General features: G+C 39.6%; 2 protein-coding genes across 8 annotated transcripts in view; one reads left to right on the forward strand and one right to left on the reverse strand.

The window, feature by feature from the left end:
- Positions 1-1,009: 1,009 nt before the first annotated feature.
- Positions 1,010-15,909, forward strand: LOC126995428 (MICOS complex subunit Mic10-like). The gene is made up of 4 exons (XM_050854957.1): positions 1,010-1,146; positions 9,041-9,088; positions 13,735-13,844; positions 15,371-15,909. Exons 1-4 carry the CDS (start codon positions 1,071-1,073, stop codon positions 15,410-15,412), a joined length of 276 nt encoding a protein of 91 aa, XP_050710914.1. The 5' UTR covers positions 1,010-1,070; the 3' UTR covers positions 15,413-15,909.
- LOC126995426 (zinc finger homeobox protein 3-like) overlaps positions 15,652-24,853 on the reverse strand; it is a 36,055-nt gene continuing 26,853 nt past the window's right edge. For 3 of the 7 annotated variants that reach the window (XM_050854951.1, XM_050854950.1, XM_050854953.1), the window contains one exon: positions 15,652-21,788. In XM_050854951.1, the coding sequence (XP_050710908.1) occupies positions 16,003-21,788 (5,786 nt within the window). In that variant the 3' untranslated portion in view covers positions 15,652-16,002. Of the gene's footprint in view, positions 21,789-21,811; positions 23,882-24,853 lie in introns of those variants that run through there. The other 4 variants (XM_050854952.1, XM_050854954.1, XM_050854955.1 and 1 more) reach the window with 2 other exon arrangements.

The following is a 24,853-nucleotide window of genomic DNA, read 5'->3' on the forward strand; positions in this document are numbered from 1 at the left end:
AAGGGGGAGGAGGAGGAGGAGGAGGCCGGAAGGAAAACAAAAAAGAAGAAGAGGAGGAAGAAGAAGAAGAAGAGGAAGAAGAAGAAGTAGAAAAAGAAGGGGAGGAGGAGGAGGAGGAGGCCGGGAGGAAAACAAAAAAGAAGAAGAGGAGGAAGAAGAAGAAGAGGAAGAAGAAGAAGTAGAAAAAGAAGGAGGAGGAGGAGGAGGAGGAGGCCGGGAGGAAAATAAAAAGAAGAGGCCGGAAGAGGAAGAAGATTGATTGCTTGATTGATAGTTTAATATTATTGTTGCAATAAGAGAAGAAGAAGAAGTAGAAAAAGAAGGGTGAGGAGGAGGAGGAGATCGATCGAAGAACAAAAAGAAGAACAAGAATACAAGAACAATTGAAAAAAGCTAAAGTCCCCCATTATCTTAAGAATTAAAACGACCCATATATAGCTGAACCGACCCTAAGATAAAGCAAATTCTCATCAATATATAAATATACCTTAGATAACGTAAAAAAATAACAAAATCTTATTTTTATCGGTGACATATATATAGGTATTGAGAATGAGAAGTGCAGTGTTGCCATTCTGCGGGGAGTTTTCTAATTTATTTTAACTCTACCTAGCAGTGAGTGAAGCGACGCCCCCTCAGGTGTATGATCTCCATTAGTTAGTTAGTTAATTAAAGCTGCAGTGCATTTGTGAAATATCCTCGTGTGAAGAAGAAGAGGAAGAAGAATTAAGGATCGAGAACAAGAACAAGAAGAACAAAAAGGAGCAAGGAGGAAGAGGAGAACACAAGAAGAAAAGGAAAAAGAAGAAGAGGAAGAACAGGAACAAGAACAAGAGGAAGACGAAGAAGAACAAGAAGAAAAACAAGGACAATAAGTATAATTAAGAGGAACAAGAATAAGAACAGGAAGAAGAACACGAAGGGGAAGAAGAATAAGAAGAAGCAGGGGTCGAGAGAGAAGAAGACGAAGAAAAAGAAGTGGAAGAGGAAGAATGAGGACAAGAAAGATGATGATGATGATGATGATTTAGAGCTGGCAACGGTGTCTTCTCGTCTGCCTCATCCTGGCCATGGCGACTTCCAGGAGCGAGGACTTTTTGGGGCAGAAATGGGACCGTTGTGTGGCGGATACGCTCATCAAGACGGGTGAGAAGACCGATAAATAACGTGTCTGTAACCTGGTACAGTTTAAATATGGAGCTCCCCGTGGGTTGTCACTATAAGCTGCAGTTTTCTTTCCGGCGACTTAAGATTTTGAGAACATTTTACTCCAAAGGAATGTTATTATTTGGGTTTCTTTTGTGTTTTCCGTGTTTTCTTTCACTAAATGATGGTGCAAGTTTCTATATCAGTTCTTCAGTCATTAAGTATTTTTTTTTTTTTTGTGTGTGTGTGTGTGTTTGAAGATACCCTAAACTTAACCTAGTCTAAAACCTCAAACAGTTACTATAGGTCATCTTACCTAGACATCTTACCTAGAGGGGTTCCACGAGAAGGGAAGCCCACAAGTGCCAACACGCCAGCAGAATGCATATTTGCATAATTACTCTTAGCACTAAAACTATTAAGCCGCTGCTGGAATGTGTGTTGATTGCACTAAGTAAAGACTAGTTATAAAATATAATGACATATGTATATAAGTGAAATAAGTATTTATATTGATTGATTGATTGATAGTTTATTGTTGCAAGTAAAACAACAAAGGAGATATTTATATTTCTGTAATTGGCGGTTAAGATTCGTTTAAGGTCCGTGCCAGTATCTCATTACCTACCTTATGAAACATCACTATCTATTCATATATCTTTTCTACAAACCTTCAACAGTCATGGAAACGCTTTGAAAATCGAATTCAAGGACTTATTTTTTACTCTTGAAAATAGGGGATAATGTTTACGAAAGCGCGTTGCCTTCTCTGCTGCCGCGGCAACGCTGCAGCGGGTGTTGCGAGAAATACCTCCTCGGTGAAATAAGTCACATATACATGAGGGGGGGGTCCAGTGGGGGGGCTTAGCCCCCCCTGGTTAGAAGGGGGGGTCGAGGGGGGCACAGCCCCCCCGTTAGTAGGTCGTAAAGTTCGGTTGGAGTAGTTTAAATATGCTCCCCGACCCTAAGCCCTCTGCGAGCTATTTTGCGGCTGCGGCGGCTGCAGCGCCGCCACGGCCAGCAGAGGAAGCGACGCGCTTTCGTAAACATTATCCCCTATTTACAAGAGTAAAAAATAAGTCCTTGAATTCAATTTTCAAAGCGTTTCCATGACTGTTGAAGGTTTGTAGAAAAGATATATGAAGAGATAGTGATGTTTCATAAAGTAGATTATGAGATACTGGCACGGACCTAATACGAATCTTTACCCTGTAATTAAATAAAGTAATTTAGAGTTGATATGTTCTTTGACAAGAGTGTTTAGGAACTATAGTTAAAAAAGAGATCATATGAAATTGTATATGAGAATACATTAGTATTAGTATGTAGGGGTTAATATTCGTATAATCTTTGACCAAGGTACTCTGCTAGTTTTCTCTTAAATACAGTTAAGGATGTTGACAGGATAACTGTGTCTGGCAGGCTATTCCACAAAGCAATCACTTGGACTGAAAAGTATCGCCTACATATTTCTGTGTTGCTGTGGGGTAGAAATATTCTATGTGAATTTCCATGGGTCCTAGAGGATGTCTGGAGGGAAAATAACTTCGAGGGTTGTACAGGAGAGAGGCCATTGAAAATCTTCCAGACCTTGACTATGTCAGCTCTAAGCAGTCTGCCATGCATAGAGAAGAGACCCAAGGCATCCAGTCGGGAGGCATAGTCAAGATGTGAAAGTCCAACAATCTCCTTGGTCCATCGTCGTTGAACTCTCCCAAGCATGTTAGTATCACCTACATACCCTGTGTGCCATAGAACTTAGCAAAATTCCAACACAGGACGGATATGAGAGGTGAGAAGAGATTTCATAAACTCAGGCTCACGGTTAACTGTGCTCTTAAGTAAATTCGACGAAATTCCTGCAGCTTTATTTGCAAGAGAGCGTACGTGGAGATGAAACTTCAACGAAGTATCCACTTGAACCCCTAAATCTGATGCAGACTGCACAAACTGTAAAGGATTTCCTCTAATATAGTAGTCAGAGTATGGGCCAATATTTGGAGCAGATCCTCGGCAGAACCTAAGAACACGGGTCTTATCAGAGTTGAGCCTGAGCCCCCATGATTCCGCACGTGACACCAGTAGGTCTATATCTCTCTGCACAGAAGCAATATCTAACAATGTAATGTGTATATTTTCAGATCATCAGCAAAAATTTTGTATTTACAGGTCAGACTGTGAGCCACAAAGTTAATATAAATGAAAAAAAGGGTTGGTCCAAGGACAAACCCCTGGGGAACTCCACTAGTTACATGTGTAGAATCACTCTCAGAACCCCCAACCACAACCCTCATCACTCTACCGTTCAGAAATCCATGTATCCAAGAAAGTAAGGGACCCCCTATACCGATTTGGGAGAGCTTACTGATCATAATGTTATGATTAACAAGGTCATACGCTTTACTAAAGTCAAATAGTATGAGGTCGACCACATGCCCCTGATCAAGCCAGCAGGTGGCGTCATTGTATGTTAGAAGGAGCTGATCATCAACTGAGTGAGCCTTACGGAAGCCAAACTGATTAGAATCTAATAAGTTATTATTCACGAGGAAAGATGTCAGATTGTTCACAATAATATGCTCGAGACACTTGCAGGATACTGAAGTGAGACTTATTGGTCTGTAATTAAGAGGGGAAGAATGCACACCTTTCTTAAAGATGGGGACTACTTGGGAAGACTTCCAGACTGATGGGAGTTCACCAGTTTGGACTGACTTATGGAAGAGCCAGAGAAAATTCATATATGCTTCCTTACCAATGAGACTTTTTATACAACAAAGTGAGGTTATTCTTTGTTGATTTATACCTCACATATTTGAAGTGAGGTATAAATCAACAAAGAATAACCTCACTCACCATAAGGTGTTGGCAATCATGTGTTTGAAGATACCCTAAACTTAACCTAGTCTAAAACCCCAAATAGTTACTATAGGTCATGACTCAGAAAAATCATATATGCTTCCTTGCTAATGAGACTTTCTATACAACAAAGTGAGGTTATTCTTTGTTGAATTATACCATAAGGTGTTGGCTATCATGTGTTTGAAGATACCCTAACCTTAACCTAACAAAACCCCAAACAGTTATTATAAGTCTTGAATCAGAAAATTCTTATATGCTTCCTTATTAATGACACTTTATCAGGGTTGGAAAAAATCATGATATAAAAAAAAATCAATTTATTTGTTTTAATCATTTTTTATTTATTTAAATAATTTGTTTAAATTTAAATGATTTTTTTTCTGCATTAACCCTTGTTTGTTTCTTTTGGTTATTTGTTTCAGTCTTATGAGGCCATTTTCTTGTATTAAACTTGGCTGATGAATGAAACAATAGTTTAATATACATTACCCAAGATGAGTTTTTTACATAAAAATCATGTTGGAATAATACTTCAATTTTTTTATGCTTTTGAATATTTTTCTTGTAAGAGATGACAATGATTCATTGGTGCCTGACTTGCTACAGAACCAGTACAGGAACAATGCAAGACAAGGGGACTTGATACTTTACCTGTACAACTGGATCACATGTTCTTCCTTCTTCCTTTATATATATATATATATATATATATATATATATATATATATATATATATATATATATATATATATATATATATATATATATATATATATATATATATATATATATATATATATATATATATATATATATATATATATATATATATATATATATATATATATATATATATATATATATATATATATATATATATATATATATATATATATATATATATATATATATATATATATATATATATATATATATATATATATATATATATATATATATATATATGACTTTATATACAAAAAAGTGAGGTCATTCTTTGTTGATTTATACCGTAAGATGCTGCCTATCATGTGTTTGAATATATCCTAAACTCAACTAGCTAAACCTAACAATAGTGGTGGGCACCGCTAACCGAAAAGTTAGCTTTGTTAATTGGTAATCCACCAACTAAAAAGGTTTTTGTTTGGGGGGGGGTATTTCGTTGGGGATGTACCCCAAGGGAGGAATGCAGTGCATGCTGCGCAACCACCCAGATGGCAGGTAGAGAGATGTCCAGTCCTTTCAAATGGGGCCCCAACAATGGGGCTGGGGTGACGGAAAGAGCCCAAATCTTTCCACTCCCAATGGCACTGGGTAGGACTCGAACCTATACTCTCCAGCATCTCGCCAGAATGCAAGGTGGAGACTCTAACCACTGGGCCACGGGACCCCCAAAACTAAAAAGTTAGCTTTGCTTACTCTAAAGTCTAAACTGCTAAACTGATCAAGAAATTAGTGGAAGCTAATGCTAACTACTAACCGCTAACTTTTTTTAATATGGATTTAACTTCAGTTTAGTATTTTGGCCCTAAAACCCCATCTGTCCATTAATGATGGTGTCCTTGGGTTGGCACATGATGCACTGGAAGTGCAAGACATTGGCGTTTGTCATATCTCTTGATTTAAGGACAAAGTACTTCTCAAGGTGGGGCCACGGGTTCTGGAATTTTGGGGACTCCTGGTCGTTAGCTTGAATGTCCTCCGCTTCACCCTCAGCTGCTGCCGGCTACTTAACATGATCAGCATCCTCAGGCGGAACAAAAACATCCTCACTCTGGTCACCTTCCATGGTGTCGTTAATGATAAATAAGGCGACAATAATGAACACGACTACACGGTGACGTCGTCGCAGCTGAACAGAATAAAGAGCCCAACAAGCAACAACAAGAAGAGAAGAGAAAGAAGCCTCCAGTTTATCCTAAATCCATATACATATTTTACCCAAGGTTTCCTGCAAATTTACGCATTTTTTAACTTTTTCCATAGCTGACACTTTTATTATTATTTTAAGTTTATTTCTTGTCAGGTGGAAAAATATTGAATTCTTGCTACTAAATCCAGAGTTCAAAGAGTTGGAAATGGAAGATGCATTACCCTAAATATTGGCCTAAAATACCAAAAAGTTTCCCTAATAATTGTCCTATTACCCTACTTTAAAGCATGATTTACCCAAATGTGGAAGCCCTGGAATTATTGTGCCATGTGGCTCAACTGGTGCTGTGTCTGCCCACAATGGACAAAACCAAACTTATATGAATTTTTTTAGTGGATTTACCATATGATGGGGCTAAATGAAACAAAATAAACCAAATTTCATCACATTAATCATTATAACTTGGATCATAGTAGGAAAAGAGATCTGAAAACTTTTCCACCAAAAAGAAGAATCTTATTTGTAACTTGCTATAAAGAAATTGAAAAAAAACATTCATACTGTGTGTTTCATTCAAACAGAAAAACTTGTTTTTAGTGTTATACATTGGGGCTATTTGGAACACTTAAAAGAAAGAGCTTTTTGTTGTGTTGATAATGCGCTCTGCATGGTTTGATCCTTTTTGAAACAGCATCAGTTTTGTTTTGGGGTCATGAGTAAGATTGGTTTCATCGTAACTGGTTATGTTATCTAGAGGAACCCCATCAAGTGTTTTTAAGGTTCTGAAAGTATTCTTCAACAGTAGCGTCAGAGGCAGCAGCTCAATCCTTGAAATGTTTTGGCAATGTCTTTTTGTAATAATGTCAGAATAGCACTTAAGGAAACCATACCCCCAGTCATCACCAGGTAAATTGTCTTTGAAACAGGTGACTTGTCGACTTTTCTTGTTCAAGTAGTGTTGCACAAAGCGTCGCAGTTCTTCCATGTCGAAAGCCAGTCCATAGTCACTAAGGGTAGCTACATTAACAGCCATAGTCCTCTTTTCATCTTGTAAAAGAGCTGTAGGATGCCCCAACTGACCCAGGTTCTTGACAAGCCCTTTCGAACGTCTTAAGAGTTGCCATGGGGATTTTGTAGCGCTTGCTTATTGTCCTAATTGTGTCTTCTCCTTTTTCAATGTCAAGGAGAGCACTAACCATATCATCCTGGCTGTACTTGAGCATGCTGGAGTCTTCCTTCCTTTTGTACTTCCTCACCATGATGAAAATACAAACAAAATCTTGATTAGGAACTGCCACTTAGACCCAGGCCCATGTTCCATGGTTCCATTTAGCCCCATACACAAATTTCAACTATAGCAGCTATACAGTTAAAGCTTCCTACCTCATACTTCTACACAACTTACCTGAGTAATGGTGTATTGACTCCTGAATATTTGAGTTTCTTTTTGTAACAATTGTATATTTGGGAACTTTAGCGTTTTACGCTAATTGTACTGGACATTTAGCATTGAAAATTACACCTTCAAAGAAAACATTAAAAGAAAACAATTACAATGCTGGAATCAAACACAATACTATTTTTGATCAATTACGATCATTCCCAAATCCACACATGCATTCAGATTTAAGTTTTGAACTTCTGAACATTTACCAAAGATAGTTATTCGCAAAAAATATAAAAATAATGTAATTGTTCCAAATAGCCCTGCGTGTTTATAATATCCCCATCTTATGGTAAGTTAGCGGAGGAGGAACTACGTACACTTTGCAGGAGCTAATTGATCCGCTAACTGTTTCCAAAGTTAGCGAAAATGCTAAATCAGTTGCGAAAAAGTTAGCTTCGATAATTAGCGGTTAGCAGATTAGCGGAACTGTGCCCACCACTGCCTAACAAAACCCCAAACAGTTACTCTAGGTCTTGACTCAGAAAATTCATATAAGCTTCCTTACTGATGAAACTTTTTATACAACAAAGTGAGGTCATTATTGATTAATACCATGAGGTGCTGCCTATTATGTGTTTGATGATACCCTAAACTTAACCTAACAAAACCTCAAAGTTACTATAGGTCTTGACTCAGAAAATTCATAAAAGCTTCCTTACCAATGAGACTTTCTACACAACTAAGTGAGGTCATTCTTTGTTGATTTATACCATATGGTGTTGGCAGTCATGTGTTTGAAAATACCCTAACCTTAACCTAACAAAACCCCAAACAGTTACTGTAGGTCTTGACTTGGAAAATTCATATATGCTTCCTTACCAATAAGACTTGCTATGCAACAAATTGAGGTTATTCTTTGTTGATTTATACAAGAAGTTTCTGGCTATCATGTGTATAAAGATACCTTAAACTTAACCAAACCTTACATAACAAAACCCCAAACAGTTACTATAGGTCTAGACTCAGAAGATTCATGTATGCTTCCTTACTAATGTGACTTTCTATACAACAAAGTGAGATTATTCTTTGTTGATTTATACCTTAAGTTGCTGGCTATCATGTGTCTGAAGATACTCCAAACTTTACCTAACCTAGCACAATCACAAAAAGTTACCATTTGTCTTGACTCAGAAAAATCATATGTTGTTCCATACTGAGTGAGGTCATTCTTTGTTATCATGTGCCATAAGCTGTCACCTATTATGTGTTTGAAGATGCCCTAAACTTAACCTTACAAAACCACAAAAAGTTACTATACGTCTTGACTCAGAAAAATCATCTATTCTTCCTTATTCCTTATTCTTTCTGTATAACACAGTGAAAGTTTCCTTTGTTAATTTATACTATAGGTGTCTGGATATCATGTTTTTGAAAGTTCCTTAAATTTAACCAAACCTATTGGAAATACAATTTCTGTTACTTAATACTTTTTAATTAAGGTCTGTTAAAAAAAATTGGTTTGTTTATTAATTCGATAACACGTGTGAAAAATTTGAAAATTCCTGAAAATTCCCAAAATTTCTGGGCACTGAAAATTCCAGGAAAGTTTCTATTTTTTCAGAAACTTTCCCACCTTTTGCAACCCTAAATGTTTGAGTAATTATTATTGTTGTTATTGAAGGTTATTGATATTTTTTACATGAGAAAATATGTGCAGGAATATTCATTATTAGTGAGACCCACTTTCTAATCTATGTTTTTTCTCCTCACAGGTGGAGGCCTTACTCTGGGAATCGTGTTCTCTGCAATATTGTTTAGAAGTGAGTCATAATTATCTTATTTATTTTCATACATCTTTAATTTGTTCATCCTGGAGCAAAAAAGTAAACCAAGAATTTTTAAAACCATAGTTTCATCATATTAGTCAATGAATAAACTTTAATAAAACAAAAATATTTATGTACATTGTATGCACAAGCTTTTTGATCTGATTCTAATATATACAACCCAAAATGTTTTTACTCAGGTAGGCATTTTACAAGCATGTTATATGTTAGCCAACTCCTGGGAAAGAACACAGTAACAAATGTCTTGGCTACCTATAAACATTGCTGCTATTTATCTGTAACGTGACTCCATATTCCCTCCAGAATGTTTCTTTGAGGGGGTTGTCATGGCAGGTCTTAATTTCTCCTTGTCAATTCAGTTCCTTTCCACAACATTAACATCTCCCCCAGCAGTGCTCACTATGCCACACTAGGCACTCCTATAGGACTCATACACCCTTACCAGAGTCATCTATCTGCATTTTCATAACATTTCCAAACATAGGCACACTCTCAGGCATCTTTTAAGGAAACTGGAAAACACAGAACGACCGAGGGGAAACATCTTGAAGTGGATGGAGGACTATTTGCGAGAGACAGATGAGGACAGTAATAAGAGATAACTTGTCAGGGTGGACTGGCATAACAAATGGAGTACCACAAGGATTAGTGTTGGGTCCAGCAATGGTTTTGGTTTACATAAGTGACATGGTGGAAGGAGTAAATGGCTACACTAGTGTTTTCTGATGAGGCAAAGTTAATGAGAGAAGTGGTGGAGGAAGAAGACTGTTTAAGGTTACAAGAAGACATTGATAGATTTTCTAGCTGTAACCAGGAGTGGGAAGTGCAATTTACTGCTCAGAAATGTAAAGTTCTTGAATTAAGCCAAGGAACCAGGAGGCCCAGCTGAAATTATGAAATAAGGAGCAATCAAATTCAGAAGGCACAAGAGGGAAGAGTTATCTATCTATATCTTCGATGCCCTGTTCCCTCATGGGAACTTCCCTCCAGGGGGTGGCCACGGCAGAAGTGTCTCCATCTCTCCCTGTTTTGGCACTCTCTCACAACACACTTAATCCTGCTACTTCCTACTCTCTCACTCCAGTACTCACTCACCCCATTGATCCACTTCTCAGATGGTCTTTCCCTGATGCATTCCAAAACAACTTGTCCCCAGAGAAACACATAAGCAAGATTACAAGAGAAACATAAAAGCTCCTTACCAACATTAGGGTGATGTTGCACTACATAGATGAGGATATGATGATGAAGTTGATGTGTTGGTGATTCAACCAAGATTGAAATATGGAACGGTGATGTGCTCTCAACACAAAGAAAAATTCTAGGAGAATAGATAGAATCCAGAGAACAGTGACAAAAATGGTGCCTGGCTTGAGACTTGACATATGATGAGAGACTGCAAAGATTGGGTTGTGTCTACCTTGGAGAAGAGAAAAGGTAGATCTGATTGCAGTGCACAGAGCGATGAAGGAAATGGAAACTATCAACAGGGATCTCCTGTTTGTATGGGATACTACAAATACAAGAGGTCTCATCAAGAACTGGAATGGCTTACAGATGTACACACATACACACACACACATACACACGGCCCGGTAGCTCAGGGGTAGAGCGTCTGGCTCACAACCAGGACCGGGGTTCAATTCCCTGGCTGGGTGAAGATAAGTTGGGTTTCTCTTCTTTCACGTGTAGCCCCTATTCACCTAGCAGTGAGTAGGTACGTGACATCAGGCAAGGAGTTGTGACCTCGTTGTCGCGGTGTGTTGTGTGTGAGTGGTCTCAGTCCTACCCAAAGATCGGTACTACGAGCTCTGTGCTCTTCCGTAGGGGAATGGCTGGCTGTCTTGAGAGAGGCCCGCAGCAGACCAAGAGGTGAATTACACAAGTAAACAATACGGCTTCAGAAAAGGGCGCTCATGTGTAACAAACTTACTGAGCTTTTACTCAAGAGTGACAGACAAACTACAGGAGAGTGACGGATGGGTTGATTGCGTTTACTTGTACTTGAAGAAGGCGTTCGACAAAGTTCCACATACGAGACTACTATGGAAGCTGGAGAATAAAGGAGGTTTGAAAGGGAAAATGAAGAATTGGATGGAAAGCTACTTTAGGGGAAGAGAAATGAGAACAGTGGTAAAGGACACAAAATTGAAATGGAGAATTGTAGAGAGTGGAGTGCCTCAAAGATTGGTATTGGCACCTGTATTCTTCCTAGCATAGGTAAATGATATGCCGAAGGGAGTAAACAGTTATATGAGCCTGTTTGCAGACGTTGCAAAACTACTAAGACATACTAGAAACAGTAAAGACTGAAATTCTGCAAGATGACCTGAACATGATTTGGAAATGGAGTATTAAATGGGAAATGGAATTAAGTGTGAAGAAAAGTCATGTAATGGAAATGGGAAAGAGTGAAGGGAGACCAAAATGGACATATAGAATGGGAGATGGAGAAATATTGAAGTAAGTTCAAGAAGAGAGAGATCTGGGAGTGACAATACAAGATAATCTACAGCCTGAGAGTCATGTTAATAGGATATTCGGTGATACGTATAAAATGGTGAGAAATATAGGATTAGCATTCCACTACATGGATAAGGATATGATGAAAAAGTTAATAACCACTATGATTAGACAAAAATTGGAATATGCAGAGGTGGTGTGGTCTCCCCATAAGAAGAAACACACACACACACAAAAAAAGAAACTAGAAAGAATACAAAGGATGGCAACAAAAATGGTTACAGAACTGGAGGGATTGACATATGAAGAAAGATTAAAGAAAATGGACCTTCCAACACTGGAAAAAGAAGAGAAAGGGGAGACCTAATACTAATTTATAAATTATTGAGCAAAATGGAAGATGTTGATAATGAGGAGTTACTACTAAAAGAAGGAATAAACACCAGGAGCACAAGAGGATACAGTAAAAAATTGAGGAAAGGAAGATGCTTGAGAGACATAAAGAAATATAGCTTCCCACAAAGAAATATAGAGGTTTGGAATGGATTAAGTGAGGATGTAGTATTGGCGAAGAGTGTGCAAAACTTTAAGGAAAAGTCGGACAAATACAGATATGGAGGCAGGACCTCACGAGCGTAAGCCCAGGCCCTGTAAAGCTACAACTAGGTTGATACACACACACACACACACACACACACACTGCTCTGATAGCGCTGTGCTGCCAGTCTGTGTGGTGTGGCAGGCAGAGGTTCAAGTCCCGCTCAGGCCGTTTTTTGTCCACTGACTAGGAGCAGTTACTGTCCCTCCTTAAGCAAGGGGGATGGGGTGTGTGGTGTGTGATATTCTGGCAGTTCCCAGAGATCGACTAATGAGCCTTGCTCTAATCAGGAGGGTACTTCCTGGCTACTGCAAGTCCAACTGGTGATCAGGCTGTGGTGAAATACACACACACACACATTCTGGGTTCCATCACACATGTCCTGACTCCAGTCCCACCACCCTTACATACCACCTGCATCCCTTACCTCCATTCCCCTCCCACCTGTCCTCCCCCAAGCCGGTGGCTGAGTGGTAGCGTGCTGGGCCCACATTTACCGCGTGATGGACAACGCGGGTTCGAATCCCCACGCTACCACCTCGGATTTTTCAGTCACCGCCGAGTGGCTTAAAACTACCCACATGCTGTTCTGAAGCCACCTGTCCTCCCCCAATCCGGTGGCTGAGTGGTAGCGTGCTGGGCCCACATTCACCGCGTGATGGACGACGCGGGTTCGAATCCCCACGCTACCACCTCGGATCTTTCAGTCACCGCCGAGTGGCTTAAAACTACCCACATGCTGTCATGAAGACCACCCATCAACCTGTACTCTCGAGGAAACCGTCCAAGTGAATCAAGAATGAGTTCCGAGGGGCAGCATGAGCCAAGAGAAGATGGCGCCACTATAAACACTTGTCTGCGCCATGATGGGCTTGGGTCGACTACCATCCAGGCCCCTCAAGAAAGCCTACTGGTGCTATAGGCGTTCACGAAAAAAAAAAAATCTCAACCTCCCACCTCTTGCCCTCCAAACCCACAGCTCCCGGCCCCCCCCTCCTACTTTGCTCCCCAACTCTTCCACCCCCATACTTTCCCCATTTTTACATAAAGATTTACACCAATCTGAAAACAACACTAGCATTTGCTAACATGGCTGGTAGCAAGAATTTTTGCTACATATAGAGTAGGGGTTCCCAACCTTTTTGTTCCTCTGTACCCCTTGGGCATTTTTATAGGTTCCCGTGTACCCCTAAAAATTTAGGATTAAAAACAATGAAATTATAATATTTTGATATTTTATAATGAAATTTGTATGTGTAGACTGATGATATAATTTGAATAACAGTTTTGCTTCTTAAAACAAGGAAATTGAAGAAAAAAAAAGAAAAAAAGAAAAAAAAAACACGACATTGTGCTATTTGAATGCAGATTACAACACCATTTATTGTACAGTAGTGGTTATTCTCTCGGACCCAATGTACCCCCCGAAAAGTGCAAATGTGTACCACTGGGGGTACATATACCCCAGGTTGGGAACCCCTGATATAGAGAGTTGCAGTGAAGTATCATTTCTGTATATTTAACTGCCCGGATGACCTATTAACCTTTTCTCGTACAGGACGACCATGGCCTTTAATTTTTGGAATGGGAGCTGGTATGGGTATGGGATACGCCAACTGTCAACGGGAATTTGATGAGCCATTCCTTGTCAAAGCAGAAAAGATAGTTGTAAGTCTTGCTGACATATAACTTTTTTCTTGTTCTTATGATATTTTCAGGGCTTTCTTGTAAGCTTATAGTAAGGTAAATTTATTGCAAGAGTTGTGCTCTTAGAAAACTAATCATGCAGTAAATTATTGAATAATGAACAAAATATAATGATCTATTGTGGTAAGATTCAAGACCTGGCAAACCCCATGACAAAATCATAAAACAGTTTTCCCTCAAATGTTAATGCATAAATATTGTAGTAGAAAAGATAATATATTGTGCCTTATATCAATCAATTAATAGAGGCATACGCTGGGAGGTCTGTTGCCTCACCCATGCTGCAACTCTGTCCTTTGTTATCCCTCCAAGAAAGTCTCCATGCAGGCCCCCTAACTATCCTAAGTACTTCACGACAGGAATGATCAACTTCTCAAACCATGAGCTTTGTGGGCATCCCCTTGACCTCCACTCAGGATTGTCTTTTACAAAAGCAATGTGGTGAGCAGGATTGACTTCTAGGTAGCGTACCACAAGCCTAGCTTGAGTTGACGTTCACAGACTTTGCAGTCAAAAGGCCTTGATTTAATCTCATGAAGTAATTGCCAATTTGACAAAACCAATCCAGCAATATCCCATGATTCGTGTGGACTTTTAATACTCAAGGCAAATTTAGGTAAATTAGGGTAGGCGGTGGCTGAGTGGTTAGCGTGCGGGCGTAGCATTCATGACACCATGGACAATGTTGGTTTGAATCCCCACGCTAATACCTGGAATTTTTAAGTCACTGCCGAGTGGCCTAAGACTACCCACATGCTGTCCAGAAGACCACCCATCAACCCAGACTCTAGAAGAAACCATCCAAGTGAAGAATGAGTTCCGGGGGGCAGAATGAGCCAAGCATAACTTGTGCCACTATAAAAATTGCCTGTGCCATGACGGACTTGGGCCGACCTCCAGGCCCATGAAGAAAGCCTACTGGCACTACAGGCAGATGTAAAAAAAGTCAATGTGTGTTGTCCATGTCTCACAAACTCTAAATAATGACTTGAAGAGGCAAATTGATGCCTTTGGTAATAATTCCCTTTACAGTATCATGAAATATCAGGGGAATGGCTGCCAAATTGGCACTTACTTTGTGAGACTAGAGGTCAATTACCTGCATGGTCTGTAAATGCCAAGTTCGGCTACACAGGCATGACATGCTACCCATACACTGGCTCTTCTCACCAGGTTGTTTCTATAAGAGACAACTTTGAGTGGAGGAGGCAGTTTGTGAATTGAGCAAGTCAAGGGGTCCTATCATGAGGTGCTTGGGATGGGAAGGGATCTGCATAGATTTGATCATAAGAACTGGAGTTGGTGTTGTAGGGTGGGAGAGGTGAAGCCCCCCCCTCCCCCAGAGTATGCCCCTATTGATTGATATGCATCTTAATGTTATAACAAATGACATTCTAGAACCAATTATGTTCAGTCTAGCCTACTCTACTGCAATTATTTTTATGTAAGTTTGTAAACTCATTAAATTTACTAATTTTGTATTTCAGGTTAAGCCCAAGTCTGTAGATAATGCAGCCACAATCAACTAATGTGAACCCTCACCTTCACATTGCTACATACGATGGTATTAGTCAGCTGAATGTAATGCTTGAAATTTAAGTGAGTCGGTGTTTTGTAAATATATTCATGTGTATTTTTCTGAGATGTATTGATTCTGTACTGAGTGGAGGGAATATTTCCATTATTGCAATATTATCATTATTAGTGATACAATCTAATATACAAATGTTGGACCAGAATTAAAATATTGGAAATGCTAAAGAGTATGTATTCCTGATATTATTTATTTGTACTTAAGTCTATTACATCACATACAAAATTCTTAATGCTTATATAACATAGGTATCACAAACCAAGAGGTGGATGTATCCCTGATGTGTTCAGAAAACTTGTGACATCACACAATGGCACATATAGATTGCAGAAGTTAATGCATTACTATTGTTCCTCCATGTAGTTTGCATGAGACAGTAGCAAAGGTAAGGAGCACTCATTGGATGCAACAGTAATAAAAAATGTACACCTTAACTTTCCTTTTATGACATATTAAACCTTTTGTATGCATCATAAGTGTTTGTCAAGTGTTTCTACTATTACAAGTCAATCTGAATTGTATGCATCATGATAAATGTTCGTCTGTCAAATGAACTGTTTCCACCACACTGTCAAGGTTTCCTATATGTGGTAAGAACCCTTCCCCAGTGAAGTCATCCTCTTGGCTAGATTGAGGATTCTTCTCAGGAACTTTACCTCCAATCTTGGCATCAATTTTATTTTGCTCTTTAACACGACTCTCACTTTTGCTCTTTGAGAGATCATTTGACTGAGGAGTCCTTCCTTTATCCTTGCTCTCTTTCAGTGCGGCTGCATTTTTTACACTTTGACTACCACGAGTGATCTTTTCCACACTCTTTTCTAATGTATTCTGGTCTCCCATGGACGATTTGTCTTTGTTTACATTCCCAGCCTCCTTTCCTCCTTCATTACTACTCACATTACTATCTGTGCTGATTTTAATACTTGAATTGGATGGCATTTTCTTATTCTGTGGTTTGTTATTATCCAGTGCATTATCTGCACTAGATTTGGAGTCCTTTAATAGAGATTTTCTTTCTTCCTGCATGCTATCACTGTCAACTGACTGCTCATTCATCTCATGACTTTTACTGGCTTTGGCTTGCCCAATGGCTGTCTTTGAACAAATGTCTTTGTCTGTAATGACCATGACTTCTGCCAGACTGTCTAAAGTAGTATCCATATCATCTAGATTTTCTTCACAACTGCTGTTTTTTGTCTTTATCTCCCTGTATCTCCCATGACGGCCTGGTAACCACTTGTACAAGTTCTTTTCATAGATGGAGGTGAACTGATGTATAGTGTGAAGGTGGTCCACGAGGGCATCACTGGATCTGTATTTCACTCCACACAGATGACATCGATAAGGATTCTCATCAGTGTGTTCCCAAACATGTTCTCTTAACTGCTTGTATTTTGCCAGTCTAGCATGGCAGAGCTTGCATTTATAAAACCCTTTCTTTGGCCCATGGTGCACACTGCTATGTGCAAGAACAGCTTCTTGTGAGTTGAAGTGTTCGTGACATCGACGACATCTAGACCCCCTTTTAGTGGTTGTGGTCTTGTTCACTTTCACTGGAGAGGCAGATGATGAGGACAGACTGTCTTGCTCACTAGCTACTGTGGGTGAGGAGGATGGACTGTCTTGATCTTTGACTTTAGTGGGTGATGAGGATGGAGTGTCTTGCTCTTTGACTTTAGTGGGTGATAAGGATGGAGTGTCTTGGTCTTTGACGACTGAAGGTGATGAAGATAGACTGTCTTGTTCTTTGACTTTAGTGGGTGATGAGGGTGGACTGTCTTGGCCTTTGACTTTAGAAGGTGATGAACTGTCTTGTTCCTTGATCTTAGGTGATAAGGAAGGACTGTCCTGTTCTTTGACTACTCTAGATGATGACAGACTGTCTTTTTTGTTGACTTTTGTACGTGATGAAGACAGACTGTTCTGTTCCCTGACTTTTGTAGGTGATGGTGACGGATTGTCCTGTTCTTCAATTTTTCTAAGTGATGAAGATGAACTGTCTTGCTCTTTAACTTTTCTAGATGATGACAGACTGTCTTTTTTGTTGACTTTTGTATGTGATGAAGGCAGATTGTTTTGTTTTCTGACTTTTCTAAGTGATGAGAGACTGTCCTGTTCTTTGACTCTTCTAGGTGATGAGGATGAACTGTCTTGTTCTTTAACTTTTCTAGGTGATGACAGACTGTCCTGCTCTTTGGCTTTTCTAGGTGATGACAGACTGTCCTGCTCTTTGGCTTTTCTAGGTGATGAGGATGAACTATCTTGTTCTTTAACTTTCTTAGGTGATGGTGACGGACTGTCCTGTTCTTTAACTTTTCTAGGTGATGATGAACTGTCTTCTGCTTTAGCTTTTCTAAGTGATGGTGACAGACTGTCCTGTTCTTTAACTTTTCTGGATGATGAGGATGAACTGTTTTGTTCTTTGACTTTAATTGGTGATGGTGACAGAGTGTCCTGTTCTTTGACTTCTGCAGGTGATGATGACAGCCTGTCCTGTTTTTTACCCTCTGTAGATGATGATAGACTGCCCTGTTCTTTGACTACTGTGGATGATGAAGACAGACTGTCTTGCACATTAGCTACTTTAGCATCTGTTGGTTTTGCTGGTGTATTTTGTTTAAATGCTTTAATGTTTGCATTTAATTCCTTGATATCTTCATTGGAAACATCCTTTGGCATTGGGACTGGTGTATTTTGCAAGTGTTCTGGTACTTTCACCATCTTGTAAACAGCTCCATTCTCTGAAGCAATGCCACCTCTCTGGGTTACATTACATAGGACAGAATTGTTTTTCAAAAGTTCCTTTTCAAGCTCTGGTATTTTGATGCATCGCTCCTTCATGTGCTTCAAAATGGCCATCTCTCGGAAATACCATATACCACAATAACCACATACTAGTGGTCTTTTTGATTTGGCTGAAGCTGCCATTACAGGCAAGACAATAGGGAATTGCATGACTGAGGTAACTAGTGGGCTGGCAGAGGTTGAAGACTCTCCTGTATCACCCACAGTAGAGGGAGGTTGCATCTTTGTTCTTTTAGGGAGATGTTTAATCGGACCTTGTTTTGCATTAGCTTCAGGCTTTGCGTATGTTTTCTTTGAATCTTCAAGATGAATCTTGCTAATGTTATGGTTTCCTGATGGTTCTGGTTGAACAGATGATGTTTCCATTTTCTCATGTAAAGACTTAATTGCAGAGTTTAATTCTTCTAAAATATTTGCTTTTACAGGTGGTATTTTTGTATTGTCTGGAGAAGTTTTCTTAGGACTTAAGCCTTTACTGAAGGATGAATGAAGAGTACTGGCTGTTTCATCTAAGGATCTTAGTGCTTCAGGAATCTCCATATTTGTATTGTTTGACTCTTCCATGTCTATGTTTTCTGCAGATGCTTCACCATCCTTCACGCACTTGAATCCAAGCTCTTTGAGTGAAGCACCATCCATGAATTTCTTCACTACCTCGACAGGTACCTTTAGACAGAACTTCCAAATGTGTCGCTTCATCTCGGCTTCTCTCTTTGTGACTGCTGTGCAATACTTGCAGACAATAGGACCTTTCATGCCCTTCCCACTAGACTTTGGTGGTGTATCTGGCTTATCATCAAAGTCAATCTTTAATGTGGTATAATGTGCATCTTCTATTACATTTCCTGAATAAGAAAGACCTGATAACATTCCCCTAAGAGACGCTGGGGCAGCAGTACAGTCACGCTTCAGGTGCCTCTTGAGTTCTCTCCTTCTGCGATAAACTTTTTCACAGTATTTACAGCGATAAACCTCAATACTCTGTGGAACACTGTCAGGCTTTGGTTCCTTGTGAGCTAGAATCTTGTGTGCACGGTAATCTGCTGTAGTTGTAAAAGTAACTTTGCATAATTCACAAGTACAATTATCAGGACCTTCAGTAACAGTCTCAGTGCTGGCTTGGTCCTCTAGGCTATATACTTTAATCTTTTTGGGAGATTCTGTTTCTTTTGGATCACTAGAAAGATTCCTTTTTTCTCCCCGACGACTGCGAGACTTAAGGCGGTGAAGGAACATGTGTTCACTTAATTCACTTTTGGTTGAAAAGCTTGCATCACAAATTTCACACATTTGGTAGAAGACTGTATCCTCATAAGCAAAATTTTTGGAAAACTTACTTGCTCTTTTTCGACCAACAACTCTTTTAGCTGCCTTTTCATCTCCTGCCTCTGTTGATTTGGAAATACCTGAGAGCTGTGAGTTTGCATGACTTTTAGACTTGAATGTAAATTTTGTTCTAACTTCATTCCAATTCAACCGTTTCTCCTTTGCAATGTCTTTTTCTTCCAATGCATTGTTGTTAGGTCTGACTTCTAATTGCACACCAGATACACCGAGAGAAGCACCGATGCCTGTTTCTTTTGGTAAGCTTGTATCATTAGTTTCCACTTTAATGGTCACATATTCTTGATCTCTTTCAATATGAAGAGGCTTTTGGGCTTCTGCCAAGGTGTTGGGCACCTTAGTTTCTTTAAAGACTAAGTTTGGTTTCTGAGAATCACTTGGTGCAGCTGACTTGGGAGCATTTGGGGGCAGAGTCAAGTTTTGTGTGAGCTCTGCATGTGTAGGTTTTGAAGAGGTTGAAGTTCCTGCTATTTCTTTACTAGGAAGTCCTACACTTCCAGATACCATCATTTTTTTATAAGCGGACATACTAATTTTCAAATGATCATTTGGCCCAGTGTTCAGCTTGCTGGTGAAACTTCTCTTTGATCTTTTAGCCTTCTGTGGCCTGAAAAATACTCTTGGCAAGTCTTTGGGTTTGCAGTATGTTGGCTCAAAACACCCACATTTAAGACTGTGGCATACCTTGCATGAGAACTGGCAGTAATATTTTTCGTCTTCATATGCCCCACTTAGGTGATCAAGCAGATGAATCTTCATCATATTTTCATCCGGATAAACCTGGTAACATATATCACAGTGATATTTGAAGTGAGTGACACTGTGCTTCATCATTAGCCACTCTGTCTGGAATATTTTACTGCATTTAGGGCATTGATAACCAACAATGAGATTCCCCTCATGAACAGATATTTTTGCCCTGGTGTCCCTTGGGGCTAGGGCAAGTAGTTCATTTTGAAGTTTTAGTCTCCTTTTATCAATAGACCTGGGCATCTTATATACTGCTTGTCTTATTCCTGATTTTCCAATCTGTGGCTGATATTTCACAGAACTACTTTTCTGTATGAACTGAGAACTTTTAGGCAAATATGATCTGTATGTTGCAGGACTCTGAGTGATGGCTATAGGCTGCTGATTTGCATTCACGACTGCCAACTCGCACTTTTCTGGTGCATCAGTGCCATCTGCTCTGTACAATGTAATATTATTCATGTGACTCCATGACTCATCAGATTCATGTTCCTGCTTCAGTTCAGCATCTTGCATTAACTGGGAAGCAAATGTGGATGGTTGGGTAAGTTTTTCCTGGCTGATGCTGTTTGTCCATGAAAATTTTTTCTGTTTACTCTTGAGCTTCCTATAAGGAAATGTTGATTTAGGTGCTTTTTTTGGAGCTTCTATAGATGCTGTGGAGAGCCTCTGAGCTTCTATGGGAGATTCAGTCATCATGCCACCCAGCCTGATTTTTTTCCCAAAGTTTGTCATTTTTCTTGAGGTTTTCACTTCCGATATTACAGATACATCATCACTGCTTTGACTCCTCTCAGTGTTTGGGTGTCTGAACATTCCTTCAGAAATGATACTTGTAGTCACAGGACAAGAATAATTAGTAATGTTTACCACCACATCACTGGTTAAGGTAGAATTCTTTGCTGTTACAAGTGTGTTAACACTTGTACTGCAAGGTGTCATATCACTGACATTACTAGAAACCAATCCAACCTTGTTACTAACTACTTGTTTTGCACACATATTTTCTAGATTTTTGAGCTTAATGACTTTTTCCTTTTCTTCTGGAGTTGGCAAATTTAAATGAGTCATGTCTTTCCCTTCTTGTTTGAAAGACTCACACTTATTGTCTGAGTTGTTTTCCTGGTTGAATCTAACAGAATTCCACTCTACAAGTGGTGGTTCCTTTTCTTCTGGAAGTAGCATGGCTTCAGTCCACAATTTCTTGAGTTCCTTTGAATGAGAAACTCCTTCCACTACTGGCTCCACTTTCTTCTCTGATGAACTCTTTACGTCTTTCTTCTTTGAATCCTCAGCACTGAACCCAACAGCAAGGATTCTGGCACCTGACATCTTGCTGACAGCATTTACAGTTTTTGGCAACTTCTTCCATTTGATGGATTCTGGAGTACCTCCTGAAAATGAATTAACTGTGATTAGTTAATTCACCAATTCTTTGTATATTGTATAATGGTAAGTATGGTTTGCTATGCTTCCATTAACATGCAAGAGGAGAGGGAAAAACATGGAAACTGGTCAGCCATTCATTTAATACATGTGAAGGATTTTGAAATCAAACAAAACACAAGTAATAAAATGAACACAATCCAAAAAACAACGCTGGGTGTAAAATTAACTTTCCCTCAATGACTTTTTGCTTGATGATCCGTTCTTGAAAATGTAACCTCAAGTTGCCCTTGATTCTGAACTATTAATTGAGATATACACCCCCCACCACCACCACACATAAAGGCACAGTACTCTTACACTATAATGAGTGAGTGAGGCTTACTATCCTTGCCCTAACACAGCAGAGGGGGATAGGCAGCAGCAGTAGTATTAGCAGTAATAATAGTTGTGGTAGAAGTAGTAGTAGTATAGTAGCAATACTTACTATGACTACTACATCTATTACTAAATTTACTACTAGTGCAATTACTACTACTCTCTATCACCTCCCATTAAGTGTCCTCAGATTTGGTGACCATCATCAATTGCTCCCATAATTCTCAACACTGATGTTATTTGATGACTGTATTCTTGCACTTGATGAATGTTCTCTCCCTTGGAAATGTGCTCCAATAATTTTCAGAGTATTTCCCCACCAAAAGGTTATCAATCTATCATATGTCATGACTCCTAGTTCTGAGCTACTCAGCTGCCATCTGGATTTGGATCTGGATGATAATGCACAGGGCACCTTTCAGGTGCATAACACGCATACTTGTGTTGGCTGTTGGGGGGACGGGGGAACCGAGTGTGCAGGGGAGGGAAGTGAATCAAGTGTTGTTGTTAGTGTTGGTGTGTTGTGGTGACAAGTGATTGTGCATTTGTTTTCTGAATGAGTCTATTGTACTGGTCTAAAATCTGTTGAGGGAGGCTGTTCCAGTCACTTATGGTATGTGGAAAGTATGAGTGCTTGTATGCATCAGTGTTAGTGTGATATGTTTGGTATTTATGGATGCGTGTGTTACGAGTACACTGACTGTTTGCGTTGTGTAAGTATGTGTGTGGGTCAATGTCAATGGTCAATGTGAGTGTTTGTGATCTTGTACATAAGTGTAAGTCTGTGTGCTTGTCTGCGTATGTGAAGAGGTTCCACGTTTATCTGTTGTTTGATCCATGTTGTGATTCCAGGCGTTCGAGTGTAATTGTTGGTAATGAACCTAGCCACCTTAGTGTTGATTTGTTCTAACCTATCAATGTTTCTGTGTGTGTGTAAGGATCCCATACCATAGAGCAGTATTCCAGTGTTGGTCTCACAAGTGTGTCATGTATCTCTGTTTTCTATTCCTTAACCCCTTCACTCCGGTGACGCAGACGGCGTCACCGTTAGTCCTCTTCTAAACCTCTTAAGAGGAAATGGAAGAGGATTAAGAGGAATTTAGAGGAGGATTGAGAGGTTTAGAAGAGGATTAATCCTCTTCCATTTCCTCTTGACCCTTTCCATACTGTGACGCCGACGTCTGCGTCACGGATGGAAAGGGTTAAGTAGTTTAGGACAAATATATTATCAGGTCCTGGCTTAAATATTCCATTTTCCATTTTATAGAAAAGCAAGAGTGCGAGGATATGTCAGAAATGCATAATTGAATAAAGAGCTTTAATATGAGTGCTATCAGTAAGGTTGTGGCAGAATGAGAGGAGGGTAGAACACTCAGTAACAGGATTAAGTTTAATGTCAGGTGTGCAGTTATGTTAATTCCTCCTCAGGAACCCCAGTGTTCGGTTGGCTGTGGCACTGATGTGGTCTATGTGAGTGTTGAACTTTAGGTTAGTGGAGAGGTGGACACCAAGATACTTGTGTGTGTGGACTGATTCTGGGTCGAAATTATGGAGAGTGTAAGTGTGATGGATGGGGTTGTTAGTTCTGGTAAATCTTAACAATTTACATTTGTCTGGTCGGAACTGCATCTGCCGGGTGTGCTCTCACCGCTCGAGGGCGTCCAAGTCTTTTTGTAGTAGTCTGCAGTCGACAGTAGTCTTTACTGCTCTAAACAGCAAACCATCGTCGGCAAATAGTCTAGTGGAAGAGTTAGGTGTTGAGAGTGAAAGATCGTTAATGTACAGGAGGAAAAGAAGGGGGCCTAGAATGGTGCCTTGTGGGACACCTGAAGAAACAGGGACAGTGTCAGAGGAAGATCCGTCAAGAAGAACGTGTTGAGTCCTGTTAGTAAGAAATGTAGTGATCCAGTGAAGAATAGGTCCTGAAATACCGTAGTATTTCAATTTTAATGTCAGTCTTTTATGCAGGACTTTGTCAAAATCTAAAACAATAGTGTCAATTTGTTTAATGTCACGTCGGTCGAGTAGCCTCGTAATGTCATGTTGGTGACATCATGCCGGCTGATGAAACGTTTAAAACAGTTGGGATCAAGTCTTCCTGTAAGTTATAATGAGTTGCATGCCACCTTTTACTCCTGCCTGTATAGCCCACAGGAGAGGAGAGAAGAGTGAGGGTGGAGGGAGTAGACAGGTTAGCAGAACACAGTGGGGTGAGAGCGACAGTACTGAGTGGAGGTGACTCTTGCATATCACTACTTGTTTCAACCACACACTTTACTAGAAATAGTGCTTTAAATTTGGTGAGCTTTCTCTGGCACCAGTTTGTCACCAAATGTGAGAATTTCCTGTACTGCATTACTATTATTATTACTACTGCATTTGCCTGAATAATTGATCCTACTTATACCAGTTGCCTGTGTGTTCTTACATCAATTTTTTTGTCAATATACTTAATCTAAATCACCCTTGATCCACTGTGGGACATACCTGATATCTTGAACCTGATCTGATTTATCCCCATTTACATGAACTCATTTCCTCTTGTCACTGAGCCACACCTTAATCCACCTCTAAACTCTACCCTCTATCCCATAGCTATTTAGTTTTGTTGTCTTTATCACTCTATCAATAGCATCACAAATTAGAGAACAGACAAATGTTGAAGATATTCTTAAGACTATTGAGAATAAGAAATGGACTAGTGCAGGTT

This window comes from Eriocheir sinensis, chromosome 8 (assembly GCF_024679095.1).
Source record: "Eriocheir sinensis breed Jianghai 21 chromosome 8, ASM2467909v1, whole genome shotgun sequence".
In the NCBI taxonomy this organism is placed as follows: Eukaryota; Metazoa; Arthropoda; class Malacostraca; order Decapoda; family Varunidae; genus Eriocheir; species Eriocheir sinensis.